This window comes from Fonsecaea erecta, assembly GCF_001651985.1.
Source record: "Fonsecaea erecta strain CBS 125763 chromosome Unknown Scaff4, whole genome shotgun sequence".
NCBI classification, from domain to species: domain Eukaryota; kingdom Fungi; phylum Ascomycota; class Eurotiomycetes; order Chaetothyriales; family Herpotrichiellaceae; genus Fonsecaea; species Fonsecaea erecta.
Genome location: NW_017387247.1, coordinates 3,513,221 through 3,533,938, shown reverse-complemented (window position 1 = coordinate 3,533,938; position 20,718 = coordinate 3,513,221). Strand labels below are relative to the sequence as shown.

Here is a 20,718-nt window from a genome sequence, read left to right as displayed (position 1 = left end):
CAGAAACACTCCTCCTATCTTTCGCAATTCACGTCTCCTTTATCGGGTCAAGATCTGATCTTGGTTAGGCTGTAGAGGCGGTACCACTAGTGACGCGTTTGTTTTTCTCATTTATGTCTAGCGTGCCTAAGTAATCACCTCTACATGCCTCTGAGCACCCACTGAGGGTTCTTACTGTACATATGTTCCGAGTAGCATGTGCACCTGGTTTTAGCCGAAGATCGCGAGGCTGTGACTTGTGCGAGGGCAACTCCACCGGAGCAATATTTTTCCGAGAGAAGAATTTTAAGCCGAGGTTCATCAGGCTGTCGCCACGTTGTTATGTAATGTGGCGCCGCATTGACGACGGACTGAGCCACAAACCACCAGCTCGATGAAAGATTTCGATCGATCGTCGAATTGTCAAATTTCCAAGACGAACTTTACTATACTGAGAGGTTCTCCGATAACCCTCAGGTTCCTAACGGCCGAGAGTTCACCACGGCCAAGCTATTCGAGATGGGACCAGATCAGCCTTGTACAGCTAGCTTGTCGTCTCTCCTGTTCCTGGCCACGTATCAACCATGTGCAAACGTTGATACCATTGGGAAGATAAGGGCGAGCTCGGCACAATCGTTCCGAGATGTGCCATTTGTGTGACCCTTACTTTCAAGGGGGGCTGGCTATGTACAACCCCGGGGAAAAATTGTCGTGAATGCGCCCGATGTCCGACGGTTGCAAGGTTATCCACGGCGACACCGACGTTACTAAGACAGATGCCTTCTTTTTATCGATACCGCCTTTGACAGGCCCACCTTGCGCTGGCCGGATTTGAGCAGCATCCAAGATTTGACTGTGGAGTCCGACCGAAGGTTGAAGTTGCTTCGACCAGCTACATGACCTTCGGATATGGCCTTTCTTCTCCTCCACCCCTGGGTGTGATGCAATCATGTCTCGTGGACCCCCCTGCTGGGGGCGTTTGACTCTTCTTAAAGAACGCATAACTGCGCCGTGGGCCCTCAATGGTGGTGGTGGTGGCCGCCGTGTTTTTGCTCGTTTCAGGACGCTCGTCATTCTTTCAACCGGACGATTGATAGATATACACGATGGCTGAGAAGACGCGTGACTATGAAGACTCCTCGACGCCTCGGACGCTGTCGTTGTTCCGGCTGGTAGCCGATCAAGCTCGAGTCACGGAGGAAGTATTGAACTATCCATATCCCGGATCAGGCACCGCAGAGGATCCCTATCTCGTCACTTACATACCCAATGACCCGGGCAATCCGTTCAACTGGGCGGCAGGAAGGCGTTGGACCATCAGTCTGATCGTGGCGACGGAAGTACTCGCTACGGCATTTGCGTCGAGTGCGTTCAGCGGTACGTCTACGACCTCCCAGCTGTTTCTCTCTTGCCCTGGAATCATCGTGGCTAATTGTCTGCTGTTTCAGGAACCCTGCGCGAGCTCATCATCGACCTCGGCGCCAGCACAGAGCTGATAACCGCCGGCATATCCCTCTTCGTTCTCGGCTTCGCGGTCGGGCCACTCTTGTGGGCACCGCTGTCGGAACTCTATGGCAGACAGATCATCTACATCATCAGCTTTGGCGGGTTTACAGCCTTTTGTGCTGGCTGTGTCGGCGCCAATGACATCGGAACGCTGCTCGTCTTACGCTTCTTCGCCGGATCCTTTGGCTCATCTCCCTTCACCAACGCTGGGGGTGTCATCGCCGACGTTTTTCCAGCGTCACATCGAGGGTTGGCCATGGGTATCTTTGCCCTGGCGCCTTCGATGGGGCCGACGCTGGGCCCATTCTGCTCGGGGTTCCTGGCTGAGAACCAAGGCTGGCGATGGGTCATGGGCCTCTTGACCATCTTCAGCGGCGTCATGTGGATTCTCGGGGCGATCTTCGTGCCCGAGACCTACGCACCGGTCATCCTGCGCAAGAGAGTCGCGAAGCTGTCGAAAGTGACCGGCAAGGTGTACATGTTGGAATCAGACAAAGGGAAGGGTGCTCCGTCGCTGAGGTCTCTTCTGCCCACCGCGCTGATTCGGCCGTGGATTCTGTTGTTCATGGAACCGATTGTTCTGTTGCTGTCGCTCTACATTGCCATTGTCTACGGTATGCCACTTTGTCTTGTCCATCTGTTCGTTGTGGACCAAAACTAACGAGACTCTTCCCAGGTACTCTGTATCTCCTGTTCGGGGCGTATCCAATCGTGTTCCAACAAGTCCGCGGATGGTCGGAAGGCGTCGGAGGGCTTCCATTCCTCGGCGTCGCCGTTGGCATGGTCTCCGGGATCGTCTTCGCTAGCTGGACGAATAAATGGTACACCGACGAAGCTGAGGAACACGGCGGCGTCGCTCCGGCTGAGGCTCGACTGCCACCCGCAATGTACGGAGCGGTGGCGATCCCCATTGGACTGTTCTGGTTTGCCTGGACCAACTACGCGTCCATCCACTGGATCTCGCCCGTCCTGGCCGGCATCCCCTTTGGCTTTGGTTTCACCGTCATCTTCCTGGCCGTCACCAACTATCTGATTGACGCATACACCATCTTCGCGGCGTCCGTGCTGGCGGCCAACACGGTGCTCCGATCCCTCTTTGGCGCCGCTTTTCCTCTCTTTACGCCAGACATGTTCGACGCCTTGGGCATTCACTGGGCAAGCTCGATCCCGGCGTTTCTCGCGTTGGCATGCGTGCCATTCCCGTTCATCTTCCGGAAGTACGGAGCCCAGATCCGCCGCCGCTGCGTGTACGCCGCGCAGGCCGAGGCCATCATGGCCGAACTGCGTGCCAAGGCCGCCGCGCGCGCCCAAGAGGCACCTCTTAAGTCCGAAGAGGAATCCACGCGGAGATGGTCGTCGAGCAGAACCGACTCAGAGGAAGAGGAGTTTGAGCAAGATCTCGGGACTTCCGAAGCCAAGTTCGAACCGATCAAAACTAGGAGGTCTTTTGCGTCGGAAGTGAGCGCCGCTGCAGCATCGTTGACCCGGACCAAGTCCAAGGCCGGCAGCATCAGCGAGGCGGCAAACTATAACGCCAGCCCGTACGACATCGACCGGGTGAACACGTCGACGTCGCTGGCGGGATTGGATCTGACGCGGACACGCACCGCTCGCTCCGGCGGCAACCACTAATGAGATTTCTCACACATCGGTTGGTTGCTTGGCCGGCTGGGTGTTGTAAAAGGTTGATAGGGTGCATGGCTTTGGCATCGGCTTGTTCTTGGATTTTTATACGAACGGTGGAAGAGGCGCAGGTCATCGTCGTCGCCCCGTATGACTGACTGACTGACTGACTTACTGCATACTACTTACTATAGAGTGTATATTAGCCGAACATATCCATATATATACATAATACTGCTCATCCAACATTAACTGAATCTGTCCTGCGTCAAACATGCCCAGGAGCATTGAGAATAGCTATCCCGCCTTTATTTATTGATCCTCCCAAGGCCGTGTGAAAGCCCCAACCATTGCTACACCTCCATACCTTCACGTCCCTTTTTACAGGGTGTTCGGTCTGGCGGATCGGACTCGACTCACCTGGAACCCTGTCCATCTGTGTGGGTGGCTTTACCTGGTGCGTACTGTACCTTGGAGAAAGCCCCAGTAAAGACTGATAACAAGGAAAGAGAACTTGAAACTAGGACTATTGGCTATATGGCAATACCAAAGCCGCACTGACTCTATAGATTATTGGTCAGACTGTTCGAGATTGATGATGTCCGCACAGAGCCCGGCAAAGAGAACCATCAATGATGTAGGAAATACGGCAAGAAGTAACCCAGGCTCAGCATATATTCATATCGGTAGTACCGACTCCTTGGTAAAATACACGTCTAGTAGAACTACTGCGTACATGCTTGCTCCCACAGCCGCCTTCCTAAGATCGTCCTGCACAGTGTGACCAGGGCAAGAAAATCCGCTGTTCTCCTTGGACAAATCAAGCCCAGATCAAATCTTGTGGCATGGACAGCCAAAGTACAAGTCCGTTGAGCAGTTGGGGGTCTAAAGCCCGAGGTAAGGAAGCCAGGAAGACCCTGTCAAACCAACCCCTTCGTTCTCAGCTGCAGCTGTTCGTAGGTCGCGTGCAGCATAAGATTCTGCGGCACTTTTCCTTCACCGGCTGGACAGCATGGTTCTCCAATAGGCATTGCCAGGGGAGAATAAACAAAATGGGCCAGGAGACGCAACTCTCCATGGTCCATAGGGGTAGTTCCGCGGATGTCATTTATGCCGTCTCAGGGTTTTCGAGGGGTAATCATCACCAGGTGCTTGCGTAACTTCGAGCACCAAATCGTCTCCATAACCCGTAAAGCTCGACACCATAGGGCGTAGAGAGTTATTGAAAAGCGAAGCCAACAATCAGTGATCGGCCAGAGATACGGACTAGCGTGTCTTCGGCCTCACCTAAAACCAACAATGCGGCCTGATTGTCAGCCGCTACTATCTATCGTCCTTTGGTCGAGGCGTGTTGATCCGGTGATATTGAGCCCTTCTGATGGGAGGCCTCTCTGACAGAGTTGCGTCAAACAGGCTGGACACCATCCTTTCAGATCATATCGTAAGACAGATGTCCAGACTCTCATTCAACATGGTCAATGTCGCCCGATACTGATGCCATATCTGCCGTCTAGACTCAACGGCCTGGGAAGTGTTCGAATTCTTGACCCTGGATGGCCCGCTTCGTCAGTCCCATCCCTCAATAAAGGGCACAGGCGTAGAATTTGTCCGTTTACATACAGCTTTTTGTCCAGACCTTTGATCTTCCAAAACTGCAAATGCAGCAGATTCTTCAAGATCCTGTGCTCGAATCCATTGTACTTTCTTGCATTCTCCAAGAACTTCAGGGTATTCTGTACGCGTCGGAGATTGAAATTCGCAGGCGATGAGGTGCGGAATGAATCGCGTAGAATGTCGCGGATCTCGTAGCGTGCAGGGTGTGCATATCTGACTGCACGAAGGGAGGTGCGATAGAGGTGTCGGTAAGCATGGATAAGGGACTGTTTCGGGACGGGCGTGCTCATTGAGATGGGTTATATCAGCTGTGTTGCTTGGGCGTAGCGGTTGTGTTGAAATAGAAGTGACTGGTGTTTTACAAGCCGCGGATTTAATTGGTAACCCGCATCGGGGGCGAGGGAGACGCCGCCCTGTGCTCACCCCCGCTCGCGCGTGCCTGAGCCGAGGCTGTGATTGGTCGTCGAGGATGCTTAAATCACGTGATACAAAACCGGCCCCTCAGCTACGCGTCATGCCTTCAGTCGCGCTTCAAACCTTCCTGTTCCCTAAATCACAATGGCGGCACCCCTTCATAGACACCAGTCATCCTTGCAGGGCTTCGTAGACTTCTCGTCCTCTACCGTTCTGACGCCTGATCAATGTAGTCGGGCAACCAAGATCTTCAACCAGCTCGTCTCTCGATACGAATCTATCCAAGATGAGCGTACGGCGTACAAATATATCACCCTGCTCCGAACTGTCTATGAATCAGTTGTCTCCAAAGGTCATTTCCTTAGCCACTTCTTCTTATTCATCGATGCAGAGCTTCGATATGGACAGGATGCTCCTACGCCAACATTTGCCGAAATCTTGTCTCAGTTCGACAGTCTACATTCGTGGAGCCACGTACAATCAGATGAGCTCCAGGACACCCTCGCTAACTTTTCAGACTACCTTGTGAACAATTTCTTCCTGCCACGTAACGGATACACGTACTTCTCGTGCATGAATATGGAATTCTAACACTGTTACAGTCAAAGCATCTGGCCGGAAGACCCCTCAACCTACCCCTACCAGTCTCAGCCTCCCCCAAAGCCCCGACAATGTTGTTGGCACCACACAACGCCTTGCACGTCTGCGGCAGCAGTGTCTTACTCGCGATCGCTACCGATGTGTTATATCCCGCAAGTTTGATTTGAATGAAGCGCTGTCACGCTGGAACAGAGACGGTGACGATTCGAAGGATGACGATGGGCTTCCGCTTAAAGATGAAAGACCTGAATATTTGGAAGTCGCACATATACTGCCTCACTCCCTCACGTCCCTCACAGGCGATGTTGAGGATTCACAATTGGTATGTGTTTCGCACTGTTGCAATATTTGGTGCTTTCCATTGACGACATGATTAGAGTGAATCAAAAAGAATTGCCCTCCAGGTATTGAAAATGTTCGATCCTGATGCTGGACACCTCGTTGAAGGACCTGATATCGATAGATCGATCAACGCAATCGTACTGACGCATAATTGGCACCAACAAGTGGGGGATTTTACGGTATCCTTTCAACCTACGATTGATCAGTCTCCACACTCCTACAAGATCGATTACATTGACCCGAATCGACCTTTCCGTGATCCTTTACTCCCTGTCAATCGCCAACTTTATATCACTCCAACGAAGACCATCGATCCCCCTGCTCCCCGTCTTCTAGCTATTCATCATGCTATCGCGCGTATTCTGCATCTGAGTGGCGCGGGAGGTTATATCGATCGCATCATTCGAGATATGGAAGAATTAAGCATCAAGGAAGATGGATCCACCGCCCTTGGACAATACGCTCACTTGAAGATAGGTGGTTGGTTTGACGGGATTCCAGTTTGTTAAATCACTGGGACACGATCAGACTTTCTCCAATCCTTCCCTTGTATCATTCAAAGCATATGTTCTCGGTTCTTCGGTTCGGAAACAGGGTCAGGTGGCGTCTATTTATGACTTCAATGGCATTGCATTCATTACTTGTACCAACGTATTAAAAACCATCAAGCACCACTGGTTGCCATTTCTTTTTACGCTGCGCTTTCGCAGCTTTGGGCCGTGAAACCCCTTCGCTCGTTTCGTCACGAGTGACCATAGACATGATCACCCAAACATTTTCTCCTTTATTCTCTCTGAATCTTGCCCATGCCTTTCCAGCTTGATTGTGCGCTTGATCAAAGCTTTCATTGATCAGCCTAGGAAATGGCTCCCGTGACTCTGGTGCAGAAATTGATGTGTCTCTCTGGTCAACTCTTGGTGACAACCTGGTCTTGAGGTTTTGGACACCGACAACCGACCACGGGCCGTTTGTAGGCTCTGGCATAGAGTCTGTGACGATTGCGGGACTCACCAGCGGCGGGAACGCGAGATTCGTAGAAGTGATGGAGGACATGGAGAATGCTTTAGTATCGTAGCTGATTTCCAACCTCATCTTTATGAGCTGGTGACCTGATGACAGATAATCTAGAACCTACTTCGACCGCAAAGCTCGAATCCCATGGCTGTCTGGTTCGTCATCAAAACCACCATGTCTGCACTCATACCGTCTTGGCCCAACAGTGGTGCAATTTATGAACCAGTTCGCGGCTGCGGGATCTTCTCCTAGAACCACCAGGAGTCTCATGGCCTCGACAGCAGCGTCGGAGGTGCGGTGCCAGTATCCAGTGCACAGAGCTCTCTTGGCAAGATCCAAGGGTGTCTTGCCCTCCTTATCCGTGGCGTCAATATCGATGCCAGTCTCGACAAAGTATCTGATAATGCCGGTCAGCCAGAACCTAGCAGCCAGATGCAGAGACGTTTGGTTCTGTGAGTCGTCAACGACTAATTGCGACAGGTTCTCTGTCCTGGAGGAGAATTCTCGAATCAACTCTTCATTTCTTGATACCAGAGCCTGGTAGTGAGGCGTTCGGCCTTTGTCGTCCCTTTGATTAAGATCAGCTCTCATCTCGAAGAGCAACTTCACCATGGGAAGATTGCCCCTTGGAGAAGCAAGGTGGAGGAGCGTCGTCCGTCCTGGAAAATCAATTTGGCGATTGACGTCTCCGCCGAGTTCAAGCAGTTTGCGTGCAAGAGGCAAATGTCCTTCTATAACTGCCCAGGTGAGAGCCGTAGCCTTGTGGTATCGTACATTGTGTCGGAGCAGATGCTCGTAGAAAATGGAATGGAGTTCTTGGTTCACTCGAATCAATGAAAATATGTCTGCCTGTTCCAGATATTGGCTGATATGTCCGAGGACCTCGTTCGGTAGATTCAGAAGTGGCATCGCAAGTCAAATCGATGTGGGGAGCGACGCGGTGGATTGTACTACGGAGAATTGGCATCTGTTATCGATATGTAACGATGCCATCATGGACCCTAGATCAAGAACTTAAAGACGGCGCCAACTACATAATAAGCCTCTGGGCAGAATCCAGCCTTCCCTTAGGTGGCCTAGCGACTATTAAGCGTTATATGCTCACTTTTTGCGGAGTACAACAGGGATCAAGGATCCAAGTACCAATATATAAGTCGTCCTTCATTACGTTCGTAACTGAGTAAGTATACTAACGTTTATTATATTGATTATATTTTATACAATCTATATAGGTTAGACCGCCCAATGGTGTACCAATCAACCAATCACTGTCTATGACTCTGTTTCAGGGGTTGAATATCAATTGCACAGCTATGCCCGAAATTCCCGTCTCCAGTGCGCTCAGACTATCGCGCGGGACTTGTACATCTTGCAAGAGCGTCCCATAGAAAGCGCCAACACCTTTAGCTGATGACAGATCCGCCGTTGATGTAAATGCCTTCGGATATAGAGGCTTCTGACCACCTTATCTGGCGCCGGGAAATTCCACTCAACCCTTCGAACAAGACACAAGGATAAAACTCTACGTTAATCCTCGTGCCGAGAAACCTACCGTGTCTTCTCGATTTGTGAGTGATTGGCACTCCACTGCCTTCATGGCAAACTTTGAAATGTGTGGGAGAAATGACAGAATATCGGCCGAGCTTACACAAACCTCAAGTGACAGTGACGGCCTCTAAAGTCTGGACCTGTTGCTGGTGGCCGAGGCCCAGAGGTAACCCACTTTCGACCACAACATCAGAGCGTGAACATCTCTAAACATCAAGCCCTCAAAATTGGTACATATCGATCATCATCTCTCCAAGTTTCGTGTTCATCCCTCCACAGAAAGACCAGGCGATTAAAGCTTCGAGATGGGCTCGCCAGAAAGAAGGTCCAAGCTCCCACCCGTGCTGGACTTTTCAGGTAATTGAATATCCCGTCTTAAAGAGAACCACGGCAACGAACTGACCGTGACGGCAGCTTTTCGAAGCGAAGATGAGGCTTTGAAGACTGAATTCCTCCAAGCACTGGGACAAGCTTGTAGAGATAAGGGGTTCTTCCAGCTCATACACCACGGCGTGGAGCACGGGCTCCAACAAAGCATATTTGCCGCCTCCAAAGAGCTGTTCGATCTCCCTCTTGAAGAAAAGCTGAAGGCTAGACTGAAGGCTGGAACGAACGGACGAGGCTACGAAACAATAGGAGATCAAATGCTGGAACCCGGCTCAGCTCCGGACACCAAAGAGGCCATCTACTTAGGCGAAGACCTCCCCGCCGACCACCCGCGCGTGCTGCAGGGTGAATACGGATGCGGTTCGAACATCTATCCTTCCTGTCTGGGCCTGCAGTGGCACCAGACTTGCATGGAATACTTTCGAGCCATGACCACCCTGGCCCGCGAGGTCATGCGAGCTCTCGCGGCGGCCCTGAGAATCCCCGAGGACTACTTCGCCCGGTTCACCGATTTCGAACCCATCGCGACGCTTCGCTTGGTGCACTACCCGCCGACTCCCCGGACGTCGGACAGGGAGCGAGGCTGTGGTGCCCATCGCGACTTCGGCTGCGTCACGCTCCTGCTGCAAGACGGCGTCGGCGGCCTCCAGGTCCAGGACGAGGAGACCGGCGAGTGGCTGGACATCGACCCCGTCCCGGGCGCGTACGTGGTCAACCTCGGAAACCTCATGGCCCGCTGGACCAACCACCACTACACCTCCAACACGCACCGCGTGATGAATTTCTCGCCGACGGACCGCTACTCGATCCCCTTCTTCTACAGCGGCAACGCCAAATATACCTTGGAGACCATTCCCGGCCTGGAGCAGAGGCCGCAGTCTATCGCTGCCAGGAAATACGGCCCCGCCATCCCCGCGGAGCCATATGGTCCCGTCTCCGTTACCGACTTTCTACGAGAGCAGTTCGTCCAGTCGTACAAGCGTGCCCACGACTACAAACCAAAGGCGGTTGATGCAGCGGTATAGAGCTCGCGGGCAGCCATGCCTACCACCCAGTGAAGTAGCATTGGCATTCATACCCTGTTTGTTTGAGTGTCCAGACGGGCAAAGAAACTGCGACATACCTCAAAGAGAAGAGCGAGATGCATGCCTCTAGGCCTTGTCTCGTTGAGGACATCTAGTGAGAAGGCTATTTCAGTGGTCAGGCGACTAATCGTCGCTATCTGCCTGTCCTTGCGAGGCAAGAAAAAGGAATAATCGGACGTGTTGACGAATGTTGCTTAAGAATAGAGTCCCATGTGATATGCCGTCAGGCTCCCTTCTCTCAAGGTCCACATGAATACACAGAGATTGGAAAGACTCTTCTTTTTCTGACCCAGCCGAAGTCAAGATCAACCCTTCCTGTGGCGTTGTCTACTTCGTCATAGATGATCATATCACATCCCCCCACCACCCCTTCGTTCTCGACGTACGCTCAGCAGACAGAAGGGATGGGCACCGGGCCGACGGGCCCCTTGCTCGCGCCGATGTTGGCCTGGTGCATGGACCTGGGTCCGTATTTCAGGGGATAGTCCACCGCGGTGTGGAACATGCCGTAGTTGTCCCACATGATCATGTCGCCCTCCTGGACCTCCGGGAGCCAGATGTACTCGGGCCGGAGGACGCGGGACTGGACGTTGTGCAGAAAGGCGCGGATGTCCTCAACCTTGTCGATGACCTTGGGCGACTCGTCGACCGTCGACCGCAGGAAGAGCTTCCGCGCGGCCAGGCCGTGGACTTGGAACGCCTTCTCCCCAGTCACGGGATTGATCCAGACGAACGGATACTATGTTATTCGTGGCCCCGGGTCAGGACTTTCTTGAGGGATGATAACCGCGAGCCGATCACAAGGTTGATGGGAAAAGGGGTTCATACTCACCCGCTTGACATCTTTCTCGTCGTACTCGCCGAGTTCCTCCAGGGTGTGCTCCTTGCCCTCAGACTTCAGACCCAGTCCGGTCGAGGGCGCCTTGCAGTTCTCGATCCACATGTACGGATACGGGGCATACTCGACCCAGCTGTGGTCGGCGAGCTGCTTTTCGTCGCCGCTGAGCAAGTCGTAGAGCTGGGACGTACTGAAGAACGCGGTCAGGCCCGGCCGTGATTTCATGCTGAGTCCGGACCCGTCGTCCCACCGGATGGTCACGTCTGGTCCCGAGGGGAGTTTGACCGCTCGCAGGGTCGTGAACCACGCGGGATCGCGAGCGTACAGCGGGGCGTCGATGTGCCATCTCTGAAACCGCGTGAAGCCGGCCTGGAAATCCTCGTCCGAGGGCGGGTCCGCGTGGAAGCCATTCGAGAGCCCCTTGACGTGGAGGTTCTTGAGGCCATAATGATCCTCGCCTGTATGTGCCTCCGTTAGCCCTGTGTCGAACTCAACGGACGGACGACTTCGAGGAAACTGTGTGTCTTCCCGAACCTTGGTACCCCTTCCCGACCAGGCGCACGTTCTCTGCTCCGGGAATGCCGTAGACATCTCGAGATTTGGCCAGCATGCCGCCTTTCTTTTGAAACGTGGCCAGGCTGCCGTGGCTGTGAACCTGAGATGCGTCCGGGTCGAAACGCGTGACCAATTCCCAGTGTTTCTCGGGCGTGAGGTCCTGCTGGCCCCTGACGATAATGACCTTGTGCGTCCATATGGTCTCCTTCAACCGCTTGACATCGTCATCTTGGGGGTTCGCTGTCAGCTTGTGTCCATCCACCGTCCATTCCCCGTCCAAATGAGCTTCGTACCGGAAATCTGGTTTAGATCGAGTCCTTCGACCACGGCGCCGAAATTGAACTTCTGATCCTTGCGTTTGACCAGAGGCAGGACCTGGAATGATGGCTCGGGAGTGAGTGCCGCTGGCGACATGGTGTTTCTGGTACTGTTTAGTTGCTACGTATATATGGTATTATGGTCACTGTTCAAAGGTACCCTCGGCTTGGACTTCGACGTCGACAAGTTTATGAAATCACACGTTGTACCAGTATCAACAGGGCATGTCCGATGGGTTCTCGCATGACTGGCCAATCGACTCGCTGCTCTTCGCAATGACTGATATCCTTGGCCGAGCTGACGTGCTGTGGTGGTCCAGGGGTATGCGAGCTGTTATCACAGCCACACGGCCTCCCTGGAACGGAGGAGCTAAGACCATGTCTAGTTAGTGGCCATGATGGCCCATGGTGCGAGTCGATACATTCTCCGGACTTGGTGGGGGAGTCAGCGACGAGGAGGATGGAACGTCTTTGATCTGACGAATGGCATTAATGGCGTTGTTTATCAGAACTCCCTTATCAATCGCCCCATTCGTCAAGGAAACTGGGCCCGGGTTGACTTCGTACAGGTATCTGGAGCATCGCAGGAGCCAGACTCCCGTTATCATCAGCGAGGATTCGAGCACTATGATGCCGGCTCCCCTACAATGTCCGCTGCTGCCCCTCGGAGGGGGCTGGCCTGTCGCCTATGTATCCGGCGAAAGGCCAAGTGTGACAAACAGATTCCATGCCACAACTGTGTGAAGAGAGAGACCCCTGCAGAATGCGAACGCGAGGATCCCGCCAGCGATATGCGCCTGCAGAGTAGTAGTATATCCGGTGTTCGGAACCCGCCCGACGACAACACGTCTGCCGCCGCCGCCGTCGCCGTTCTTCGTGCTCGGGCGGCTGAACTCGAGGTTGTCCTTCAAGACAAGATCGCAGAGACCACCGATGTGGTGGCACGGTCTCCGACGAGAACACCGGCGACAGAGCAGCGGGCTGGGGGTAGGACTGTCGCACAGGTGAGGAGGTCGTCGTCGCCAAGCCAAGGGGCGTCCGAGATTGAAGATGCGGTTACGGTGCTGGAGTTCCTGGCCTGGGGCCGCATGAAGGATCCCGACAATGCCATGCTGTCGCCGGAAGCCCTTCGGGTCTCTGAGCACGATGACGGGATGGGCATCAGCAGCAGCCCGGCAGAGGAGGAGCTCGATGGCGCCCTCGAAGCCGGCATGAACCACCCCCTTTTGTGGCTCCAGATCCTACTCTCGTCCCGACGCCTAGTGTACCAGCTAGCCGACTATCACAGCAACTGCATGCCATGGCCCGGTCCGAAACTCTCTACACCAAGCACGAGGCCGTCTTGTCTACGACCGGAGAATGCGCTCGTTGACCACGGGCAGGCCCGCCTTCCTCGCCAACACGGCCTTTGACGCCAACTGGCCGTGCTACATTCCATGGGCCCGTCGCGCCAATGCCATGAGCTCCGCGCACAGGATTATCATGATTAACAGATACGTTCGTCCTCATCTATCTGGAGAATACGCCGCTAGGTCGCTAGCTCAAGAGAGATATACATATCTTATAGGAAGCTTCTCGGTCTCAGTTCCACCAACCCGGTCTTTGAAATCACGCGGCGGACCTGCCTGGCCGCGTCCAAAGCCATGTTCAAAGAGCACCTCGCCAGCAGCAGGGACGAGTCGAGCCCGATGCTGTGGACCCATCAGGCGTGTGCGATGGCCGCCTGCATCGTCATCTGCTTCAACACCCTCCACTCTTCGCCGCATTGCTCGAAATCCCTCCTCTGACCCGGACGACAAATTCCAGCTGCAGCTGGTCGACCACACGCTCGAGCACCTCCGGCTGTGCCAGCAGAAGAGCATGATCGCCGGCCGCGGGGTCAAAGTCCTGCGTGCGCTGTAGAAGCAGATCGGGGACAACAACCGCGTCGGGGTCGAGAGTCGAAAGAGGCCAAATGATGATGCTGCTGCTGCGCCCAGAGACAGAGACAGCACTCCCCCTCCTAGGAGTCGACGACGTCCTCGTCGTCGAGGCTTCGATGCCGCCGAGTTTGCGCGATCTTTCTGTGAGGATCAGGATCAGGATCAGGATTAGGGTCCTCACTTTCGCTCTTCGCGGCTGATAACGAATCGGCTGGGCATTTCAGACTGCCTGGCCTCTATTACGGAAGAACCGGATGTGAGGCAGCAGCAGCAACGAGCTGAGGACACGGCACAAGAAGCAGCCGACGAGGTCCAACCACTAACTTTTCCGACAGACTTGAATTGGTTGTGGAGTGTGCCGCTATCTGATGAGGATGGCGCGCAGACCTTTGATAACCTGCTTTCTTTTGCCAATCAAGGGAGCATCGAGTGCAAGAAGGGGAGCGGGGGGTTCTTTTTAAATACCCGCACCTCCAAGGTATGCACATGAGTTTATGTCAGAGGTCTGATACTATAGCATAGTTACCAGAAAACCATCGTGGGGAATAACACCAATTTGATACTCCTTTTCGTCTTGTGTGTCCTACTTCGTCCTGAGAATTTGCGCGCCTTTACAGATCGTCTACCTCTGAATCGTCTTGAGAAGATTCCCGAGGCTCGAATGGTAGTTTTGAGTCGTTATGTGTCGTATATGTGTCTGATTGCCCTTGTCCCCTGTCGTAGGGCGTTTGGTGTTCGCCCACTCGGGTGCGTACTATAAGGGGATGTTTACGACTGTTTACAGCCGATAACTGTTCCCTGTCTGTCCAAGAGGTCTGTGCGTGAAGACGAACATGAGGCTCTCCCTGTGCCCAGTCTGTCGTTGCATCGAGGGAGTCCTTCCTTCTTTTCGATATCATTGCTCTGTCTCCAAGCTCGGCCTTTCGGATCATGATGACGGGTGGTCCGATGCTGCAATATTGCACTGATGCATGATCCTCGGTCCATACGACTCGGGGAACTCGGTCTTCCACAACATATCAGCAATTTGTAGGAGCCAAATAGGCTCTAGACTCAACCCACAATGCTGTGCCACAACGCGCGGTTGTACCAAAGAACAACGTCTTGCTCCTGGTGTGGATGGGCATAAATATTCTCGGGCGAGATTGCTGGCCGCATGATTCTGGCGACATTGTGAGCGGATATGTTCAAATCGCCACGGGGGAAAATCATACTTGTGCATAAACTCCCTTACTTCTTTCAGATCATCGACAATCCTTTCTTCTCCATCCGGGCGACTTTTGAGGTACAGCTTGACCGCTCCTTGACCGTGGACCTGCAAGGACTTTTCGCCGGTCTTCGGGTTGGTCCACACCATCGGGTAGATGCAAATCTTGCTTTCGTCAATGGGTGGGAGTTTCTCCCGCGGCAGCTCGAGGCCTTCGGTTTCCAGGATATGTCCAAGTCTGGCGCTGTGGGCGGTGGACATCCATTTGAAGGCATGCGGCGCATACTCGATCCGCGAATGGAGTGCAATCTGTCTGGTCTCTTCGTCGAGAAGTTCCAAAGCTCTGGATCCGGCAATGTAGGCGGTTGCACCGGGTGGGATTCTCATCTCTGTCCCGGTCCCATCGTCCCAGCGGACAGTGACATCCGGCCCCTTCGGAGTCCTGACGGCCAGCAAGCAGCCCACCCTCGGAGGCGGGATATTGTACAACGCTCCGTCCCAATGCCACTGATAGAACCTACTGGCTCCGTTCTCGCGTTCCTCTTGGGGAATATGAGGCGGGAGATGGAATTCGCGATGATCGATGCCCTTGACCTTGAATCCGGGAGGAAACTGATAATGATCCTCGGGAACTTCGCCTCGTCCCAATATATGCACTTGCGGCTGGACAGGAACCGCGGGTCTGCTCTGAATTCCATAGATGTTAACGCCATTGTGGGAGGTCAAGAACGGATCAGCGCCATGTGCGAAACCTCCCGTCGTCTCGTTAGGATCGAAGTTTGCAGTCAGCAGGTACTGCTGTTGGGGCCTAAGCATCTCCGGCTGCTCCTTGAAAATCAAGACTTTGTGTTGGTGCAAGGCATCAGAGATCAGTTCGAAATCTGCGTCAGTGAGCTCGTTCAGATTGATTCCGTACACTTCAGCACCAAAGTCAACTTTGCTTCCAGCCGGATGCTTGAGAGGCACTATTCGTCCGTCTGTCTTTTCGGCGTGTGGAAGCGTGATATCCGACGCCCTGGTTGCGATAAGCCTTGCTTTGACGCCTTCTGGGGCAATGACTTCCGTGAGAGCTTCGACGGCCATTGTGGTGGCGGTGTTATCGTGTCGACAGGAGTTACGAAGGGGGTGATTAGCTGTTACGGAACGAGAGTGCCCTTTTCAATCTTCGACTTTCGCCTCTAGAACTGGCAGCGTTATCTACAGACGGGCATCAGCGACTGCACGCCCGGGCCAGTGCCAGTCGGCCGAGTATGGCTGCTGAAGGTGTAGGCAGGAAGTGCCCGTACGAAGCTCGACCAAGCGAACTTGGAGTATGGTCTTCGGCCGACGAGGGAAGTGGAGCTCGGCCGAGGGTTTGATATATGCATGAGTCTTGATCACAGTGAGCAAGCATACATGCGGCCTTTGGTTGCTACTTGTCAGGCAGAACGAAAGCATTTCACGGCCACCAGCTACCACAAAGATGCAGCTGCATTCATCCAAAAGACATATCACGGTAGACAGTATCGACATCCACTATATCTCCACCGGCAAGCATGATGGCCATCTCGTCGTCTTGTTACATGGGCTAGGCGGCTCAACAGAGACATTCCGACACCTAATGCTTCTTATAGCGCCTGACTATCACATCATCCGCATAGATCTCAAGGATTTGGAAAGACACTTCTTAACCAAGGGATGCCTCTTTCATTTGCACAATATGTTGCCGACTTTATCATACATATTCAGGGACATCCTTCAAGCTCGGCAGCAGGGGAGATCAACGGTATCGGAAGTGGCAGGAACAAAGATCCAGTCCTCCTCGTCGGTCACTCCCTCGGCGGCATCATCAGCTTACACTATACTACCCAGTACCCTGCCACAGTAGCAGGACTTTTACTTCTGAGCGCAGGCCGTTCCTTGAGGAGTATTCCGCCAGAACAGCAGCGCATGCGAGATCTTGCGAGAACAGCACGCGAGAAAGGTATGGACGAAGTTAGGCAAATTGCGGTCATGACCAACTTCCCAGCGTATCGCGCCAACAACAGTGCCCACGAACAGCAGGTGCGGGACGCTGTGGCCTCGTGCTCAGCTGAGACGTATGCATCCACGGCAGAGTTAGTCGCCAGCGACGCCCACCATGATCCCGACTACAGTCTGATCAAGTGTCCGGGGGTGTTCGTGGCTGGTGACCTGGACATAATTAGGCCGCCACAGAGGTCAAAGGACATCAGTAGTCTGGTGGGAGGCCCGTCGGAAGTGGCGATGGTCAAAAGCGGTCATCGGATGATCCTACAGGATATTGAGGGTGTCTCAAAGGCGCTCGTCAGGTTACTTGCAATGGTATGAGTGGGTGTTAAGTGGCACAGCAGAAGTTGCAAAAGGAGGTCGGTGAGGCCGTACGGCAAACCAAGAGTGTCTCTGGCGTCAGGTACTTTACCGTAGCTCGAGCTCACGTGCCGGCCTCAAGATCCACTACTAAACAACCTCCTCTCATTGGTTTGCTCGGGCACCCTCAAAAGCGGCGGCAATAACAACGCAACTTGACGTGGCGTGTTGACGTGGTTGGCGGTTGGGCACATAATGCGGCATGCCAAGTCCTGTCAAGGTCGGACTTGCGAGCTCTAATTAAATAACCACCGCGGTCGCCTGCGGCATTCCTCCTCCTTGTCTTTCTCTCTCAATCATCACGTACATCTCCCCGGTCCCGGCATCTGTTGAGACGCACCCACTCGTTGGATGTCCATGCCAATATCTCCTGGACGTTCCACTTCGCCCCTTTGGACAAGTTTCGACCTCACGCTGAGGTCCTGTGCCTGAAGTGCAGTGGCGCTTGCATCAAGCCGCGTTTGTGCAGCTGACCGCTTGCCCAAGACTCTGGTGAAGGCTGTAGCAACCATCGCCTAAACCAACATCGCACGAGCCAGGAAACTGCTTGTTCGATTATCTCCTGTTTTTCCCAACTGATTGCTATTTGTTAGAGACTGCGTCCCCGTTTCTCCTATGTTACGATTCCAGTTGTTCGGTTTTCCCCCTCTGTAGGTTGAAAGAGTTTGAGATGGCAAGAGTCAAGCAAAAGGTGGCCAAGAAAGGTGCTGCTGGCTCCTCAACCCGAGGGAGCCAGGTGGCGAAGCAGAAGAGACACAAAATCGCCATTGGAGGGGACCCCCAGGAGAAGAAACTTCCCACAGTGGTAAGAGCAAAATCAGCTTGTCGCGGCAGCATTACCAGTGCTTATGACCCGAATAAGATCTCATTCCAAGAGCGTCCCCCGCCTGGATATACTTTCATTCCCGCCGGGAACCCCGAGCTCACCAACGCGCTGAAGGAATTCGCTCGCCGTGGTGACCACAAGATCTACGCCGTGACGGTAAGCCCGCTCTATTTTGACATTGTACACGCGTGGTCCACTGACGACCAAGATCACTCCGCATGCTGCGCGCCATGAATTGTCGAGGGAAGTACATCGTGTCGGCTTCCACTTCCCCACAAGGATTGTCGACCAAGTTTGTGCCCACTACGGCATCCGCCTCAATAGTGAAGGAAAGGTCGTTGATGAGTCGAATGACGAGAACTTTTTCAGCAAAGTATATCGCAACTCGGACGGTCAACGTCCAGTGGAAGAGAAGGACCAGATCACCATCAACACTGATGCCAAACAGACTATCAAAGATTTGTTCCCCAATATCCCCAACAATGATTTGTACCAGATTATCAAAACAGCATTTCAGCTGGGCGATCGTAGGGTTGGCACTGCAAACGAACTACCCCTTGTTCGAAGAGCCCAGCTATCTGTTGTTGCCCACATCCGCCACAACTACACCCAGTATGACAAGTTGCTGAGACAGATGCCATACAATGAGGCTCGTCACATGGTGGAAAGAGAGACGCTCATCAAGCTGGTGGAGTGGCGAGGTGGTGAAGATACGACTCTGGAAAGCGCCACAGGTGCCGCAGATGATCTTCTCAAAGAAGTCATCGTCATCTCTGACGAGGAAGCGTCTGACAGTGACTCCGACAGTGTCGAACCCTTGGGCCAAGACCGTGTCCAGGTTGAAGAACTCCCAAGCACCTCCTACGCTCCCGGCCCTGGGCGTCCCATATCGCCCCTTCCACAACTGCAACCTGAACGAATGCTGGACTATCCACCTGCGGTTCGCAGCTACAGGCCATCTAACGCTGAGATTGCCCGACGAAATCAGAGCAGATATGCCATCTGGGAACAAGCTAAGCGAGACTATCGGTCCAGCGTGGCCCAGAGACCAGTCACTGTTCTGGAAAGGATCTACGAGCCTGAGCCGGCTCCAGCACCACGGGTTCTTGTCCCGCTTGATCCTCCAACCCACTCTCCTGCCCAGATATTCCATACTCAGGCTCCTCCAACAAGCATAGCAAGAGTGGATTACGAGGTAAGCGGGGTTCTACAAAGGCTTCCTACCGATTCTCTGTCGACGGGCAGATATTATACGGTGTTCACTAACCTCCGTGGCAGCCCACGATTCGAAGTCGACAATCAAGTCCACCAACGTACATCCGAGACGCCAACGGGATTTTGTATGAGAGGATCGACACTAGGCGTGCGAATCCTGCCGACACTTCCCAACACTACCACCACAAACAACCGGCACCGGTGATGGCGGGACCGCAAATTAGAACGCGCCCTTCCTCGCCCCAAGACTTCTCTCGTCGGGATTCGCGCAACCATGCGGATTTAGAGAGAGGTGATGGCACGATACTGCCATCGATTGAAGGACCTGATGGGTCATATATCTCTCCTCGCTTACGTCGAAATCCGTTCGAAGCACATCCTGAGCCTCGTGACACTAACCCAAGGCGGGAGGATGGCGGCAACGCAAGGAATGCTGCCTACATTGACCTGACACTTAGCTCCAGCCAAACGCCTAAGAGACGTCGGTTAGAAGAGGCGCAACCAGTCCAAGAACGCCGCATGAACAGAAGAGAGTCCCCGAGCAGGCCTGTTGAACATCACTATCTGCCACCTCGGCCGGTGGCTGCCCATACTGAAAATCGCACAGCTAATTATGGTGAGCCACGATCCAGCCCACGTCTACAACCGGCGGTTTCTACCCGGGAGACTGCTTATGCTGATCGTCAACCCCTCTACGATGCTCATGATTTACCGCACTCTGTTGTACGTCTCTATGAACCCATACCTGCCCCTCATGAGCTTCGTGAGACAACCACGATGCAGCGTCGTTATCCTCCACAAACCTACGCGGCGCCCACCCACAATGAGGTTGAGTCAATCCGGCCAGTTCGAGATCTGGGAAAGCAACCGCTGCTTTCACTAGGTCAGGTCTACGAGCTCACTGGCGAGTCTCGCACATATAACAGCCAGATTGCCGGGGAGCCGGAGAGGCTCGTCCGTGAAGAATACGTGCAACCTGTGATGCAAGAGCCTCGCGTGCGGTACGTTTATGCTGATGGAACCAGCGGCCGTGAACCTCTACAATCTCTGCCTCCACAGCATTTGCCTGAGTATGATCGACGCCCAGCTCCTCTGCACTCATATGCCCGCTGAGGTGCAATATTTTTACGAGTCGCCTGTTCGGACACGCCGCCAAGGGGAATATGTCGAAGAAGCTCGGGGTCGACGGTAAGATTTGAAGGCAGAAATTTGCTTCAGCATGCGTTTCCTGCTATTTTTGCTTATTAACAGTGCTGATACGTGGTCCAGGCACTGTCTCGATACGACTTTACGCGATCAGGTTGCTCAACCCTTTCGCCCTCTCTACACTTTGTAGACGTACCTCTACTCAGTCACGAT

The 20,718-nt window shown here is 53.6% G+C and overlaps 10 protein-coding genes across 10 annotated transcripts; 6 read left to right on the top strand and 4 right to left on the bottom strand.

The window, feature by feature from the left end:
* Positions 1 to 1,085: 1,085 nt before the first annotated feature.
* Positions 1,086 to 3,117, top strand: AYL99_06044 (hypothetical protein; the record flags this gene model as incomplete). Its single annotated transcript, XM_018837554.1, has 3 exons — positions 1,086 to 1,356; positions 1,428 to 2,099; positions 2,162 to 3,117. The coding sequence occupies 3 exons, from the start codon at positions 1,086 to 1,088 to the stop codon at positions 3,115 to 3,117; spliced, it is 1,899 nt and encodes a 632-aa protein (XP_018694407.1).
* Positions 3,118 to 4,542: 1,425 nt separating this feature from the next.
* On the bottom strand, positions 4,543 to 5,012 carry AYL99_06043 (hypothetical protein; the record flags this gene model as incomplete). Its single annotated transcript, XM_018837553.1, has 2 exons — positions 4,543 to 4,657; positions 4,729 to 5,012. 2 exons carry the CDS (start codon positions 5,010 to 5,012, stop codon positions 4,543 to 4,545), a joined length of 399 nt encoding a protein of 132 aa, XP_018694406.1.
* A 268-nt stretch (positions 5,013 to 5,280) lies between these two features.
* Positions 5,281 to 6,587, top strand: AYL99_06042 (hypothetical protein; the record flags this gene model as incomplete). The annotated part of the gene is made up of 3 exons (XM_018837552.1): positions 5,281 to 5,683; positions 5,739 to 6,058; positions 6,114 to 6,587. The coding sequence occupies 3 exons, from the start codon at positions 5,281 to 5,283 to the stop codon at positions 6,585 to 6,587; spliced, it is 1,197 nt and encodes a 398-aa protein (XP_018694405.1).
* A 622-nt stretch (positions 6,588 to 7,209) lies between these two features.
* AYL99_06041 (hypothetical protein) lies at positions 7,210 to 8,001 on the bottom strand (the record flags this gene model as incomplete). The annotated part of the gene is made up of 1 exon (XM_018837551.1): positions 7,210 to 8,001. One exon carries the CDS (start codon positions 7,999 to 8,001, stop codon positions 7,210 to 7,212), a length of 792 nt encoding a protein of 263 aa, XP_018694404.1.
* Positions 8,002 to 8,945: 944 nt separating this feature from the next.
* On the top strand, positions 8,946 to 10,052 carry AYL99_06040 (hypothetical protein; the record flags this gene model as incomplete). Its single annotated transcript, XM_018837550.1, has 2 exons — positions 8,946 to 8,997; positions 9,055 to 10,052. 2 exons carry the CDS (start codon positions 8,946 to 8,948, stop codon positions 10,050 to 10,052), a joined length of 1,050 nt encoding a protein of 349 aa, XP_018694403.1.
* Positions 10,053 to 10,500: 448 nt separating this feature from the next.
* AYL99_06039 (hypothetical protein) lies at positions 10,501 to 11,919 on the bottom strand (the record flags this gene model as incomplete). The annotated part of the gene is made up of 4 exons (XM_018837549.1): positions 10,501 to 10,851; positions 10,945 to 11,408; positions 11,485 to 11,733; positions 11,799 to 11,919. 4 exons carry the CDS (start codon positions 11,917 to 11,919, stop codon positions 10,501 to 10,503), a joined length of 1,185 nt encoding a protein of 394 aa, XP_018694402.1.
* A 550-nt stretch (positions 11,920 to 12,469) lies between these two features.
* On the top strand, positions 12,470 to 13,234 carry AYL99_06038 (hypothetical protein; the record flags this gene model as incomplete). The annotated part of the gene is made up of 1 exon (XM_018837548.1): positions 12,470 to 13,234. One exon carries the CDS (start codon positions 12,470 to 12,472, stop codon positions 13,232 to 13,234), a length of 765 nt encoding a protein of 254 aa, XP_018694401.1.
* A 149-nt stretch (positions 13,235 to 13,383) lies between these two features.
* AYL99_06037 (hypothetical protein) lies at positions 13,384 to 16,034 on the bottom strand (the record flags this gene model as incomplete). Its single annotated transcript, XM_018837547.1, has 4 exons — positions 13,384 to 13,513; positions 13,570 to 13,955; positions 14,807 to 14,906; positions 14,959 to 16,034. The coding sequence occupies 4 exons, from the start codon at positions 16,032 to 16,034 to the stop codon at positions 13,384 to 13,386; spliced, it is 1,692 nt and encodes a 563-aa protein (XP_018694400.1).
* Positions 16,035 to 16,628: 594 nt separating this feature from the next.
* Positions 16,629 to 17,279, top strand: AYL99_06036 (hypothetical protein; the record flags this gene model as incomplete). Its single annotated transcript, XM_018837546.1, has 1 exon — positions 16,629 to 17,279. The coding sequence occupies one exon, from the start codon at positions 16,629 to 16,631 to the stop codon at positions 17,277 to 17,279; it is 651 nt and encodes a 216-aa protein (XP_018694399.1).
* A 709-nt stretch (positions 17,280 to 17,988) lies between these two features.
* On the top strand, positions 17,989 to 20,472 carry AYL99_06035 (hypothetical protein; the record flags this gene model as incomplete). The annotated part of the gene is made up of 3 exons (XM_018837545.1): positions 17,989 to 18,300; positions 18,353 to 19,339; positions 19,423 to 20,472. 3 exons carry the CDS (start codon positions 17,989 to 17,991, stop codon positions 20,470 to 20,472), a joined length of 2,349 nt encoding a protein of 782 aa, XP_018694398.1.
* Positions 20,473 to 20,718: the final 246 nt, after the last annotated feature.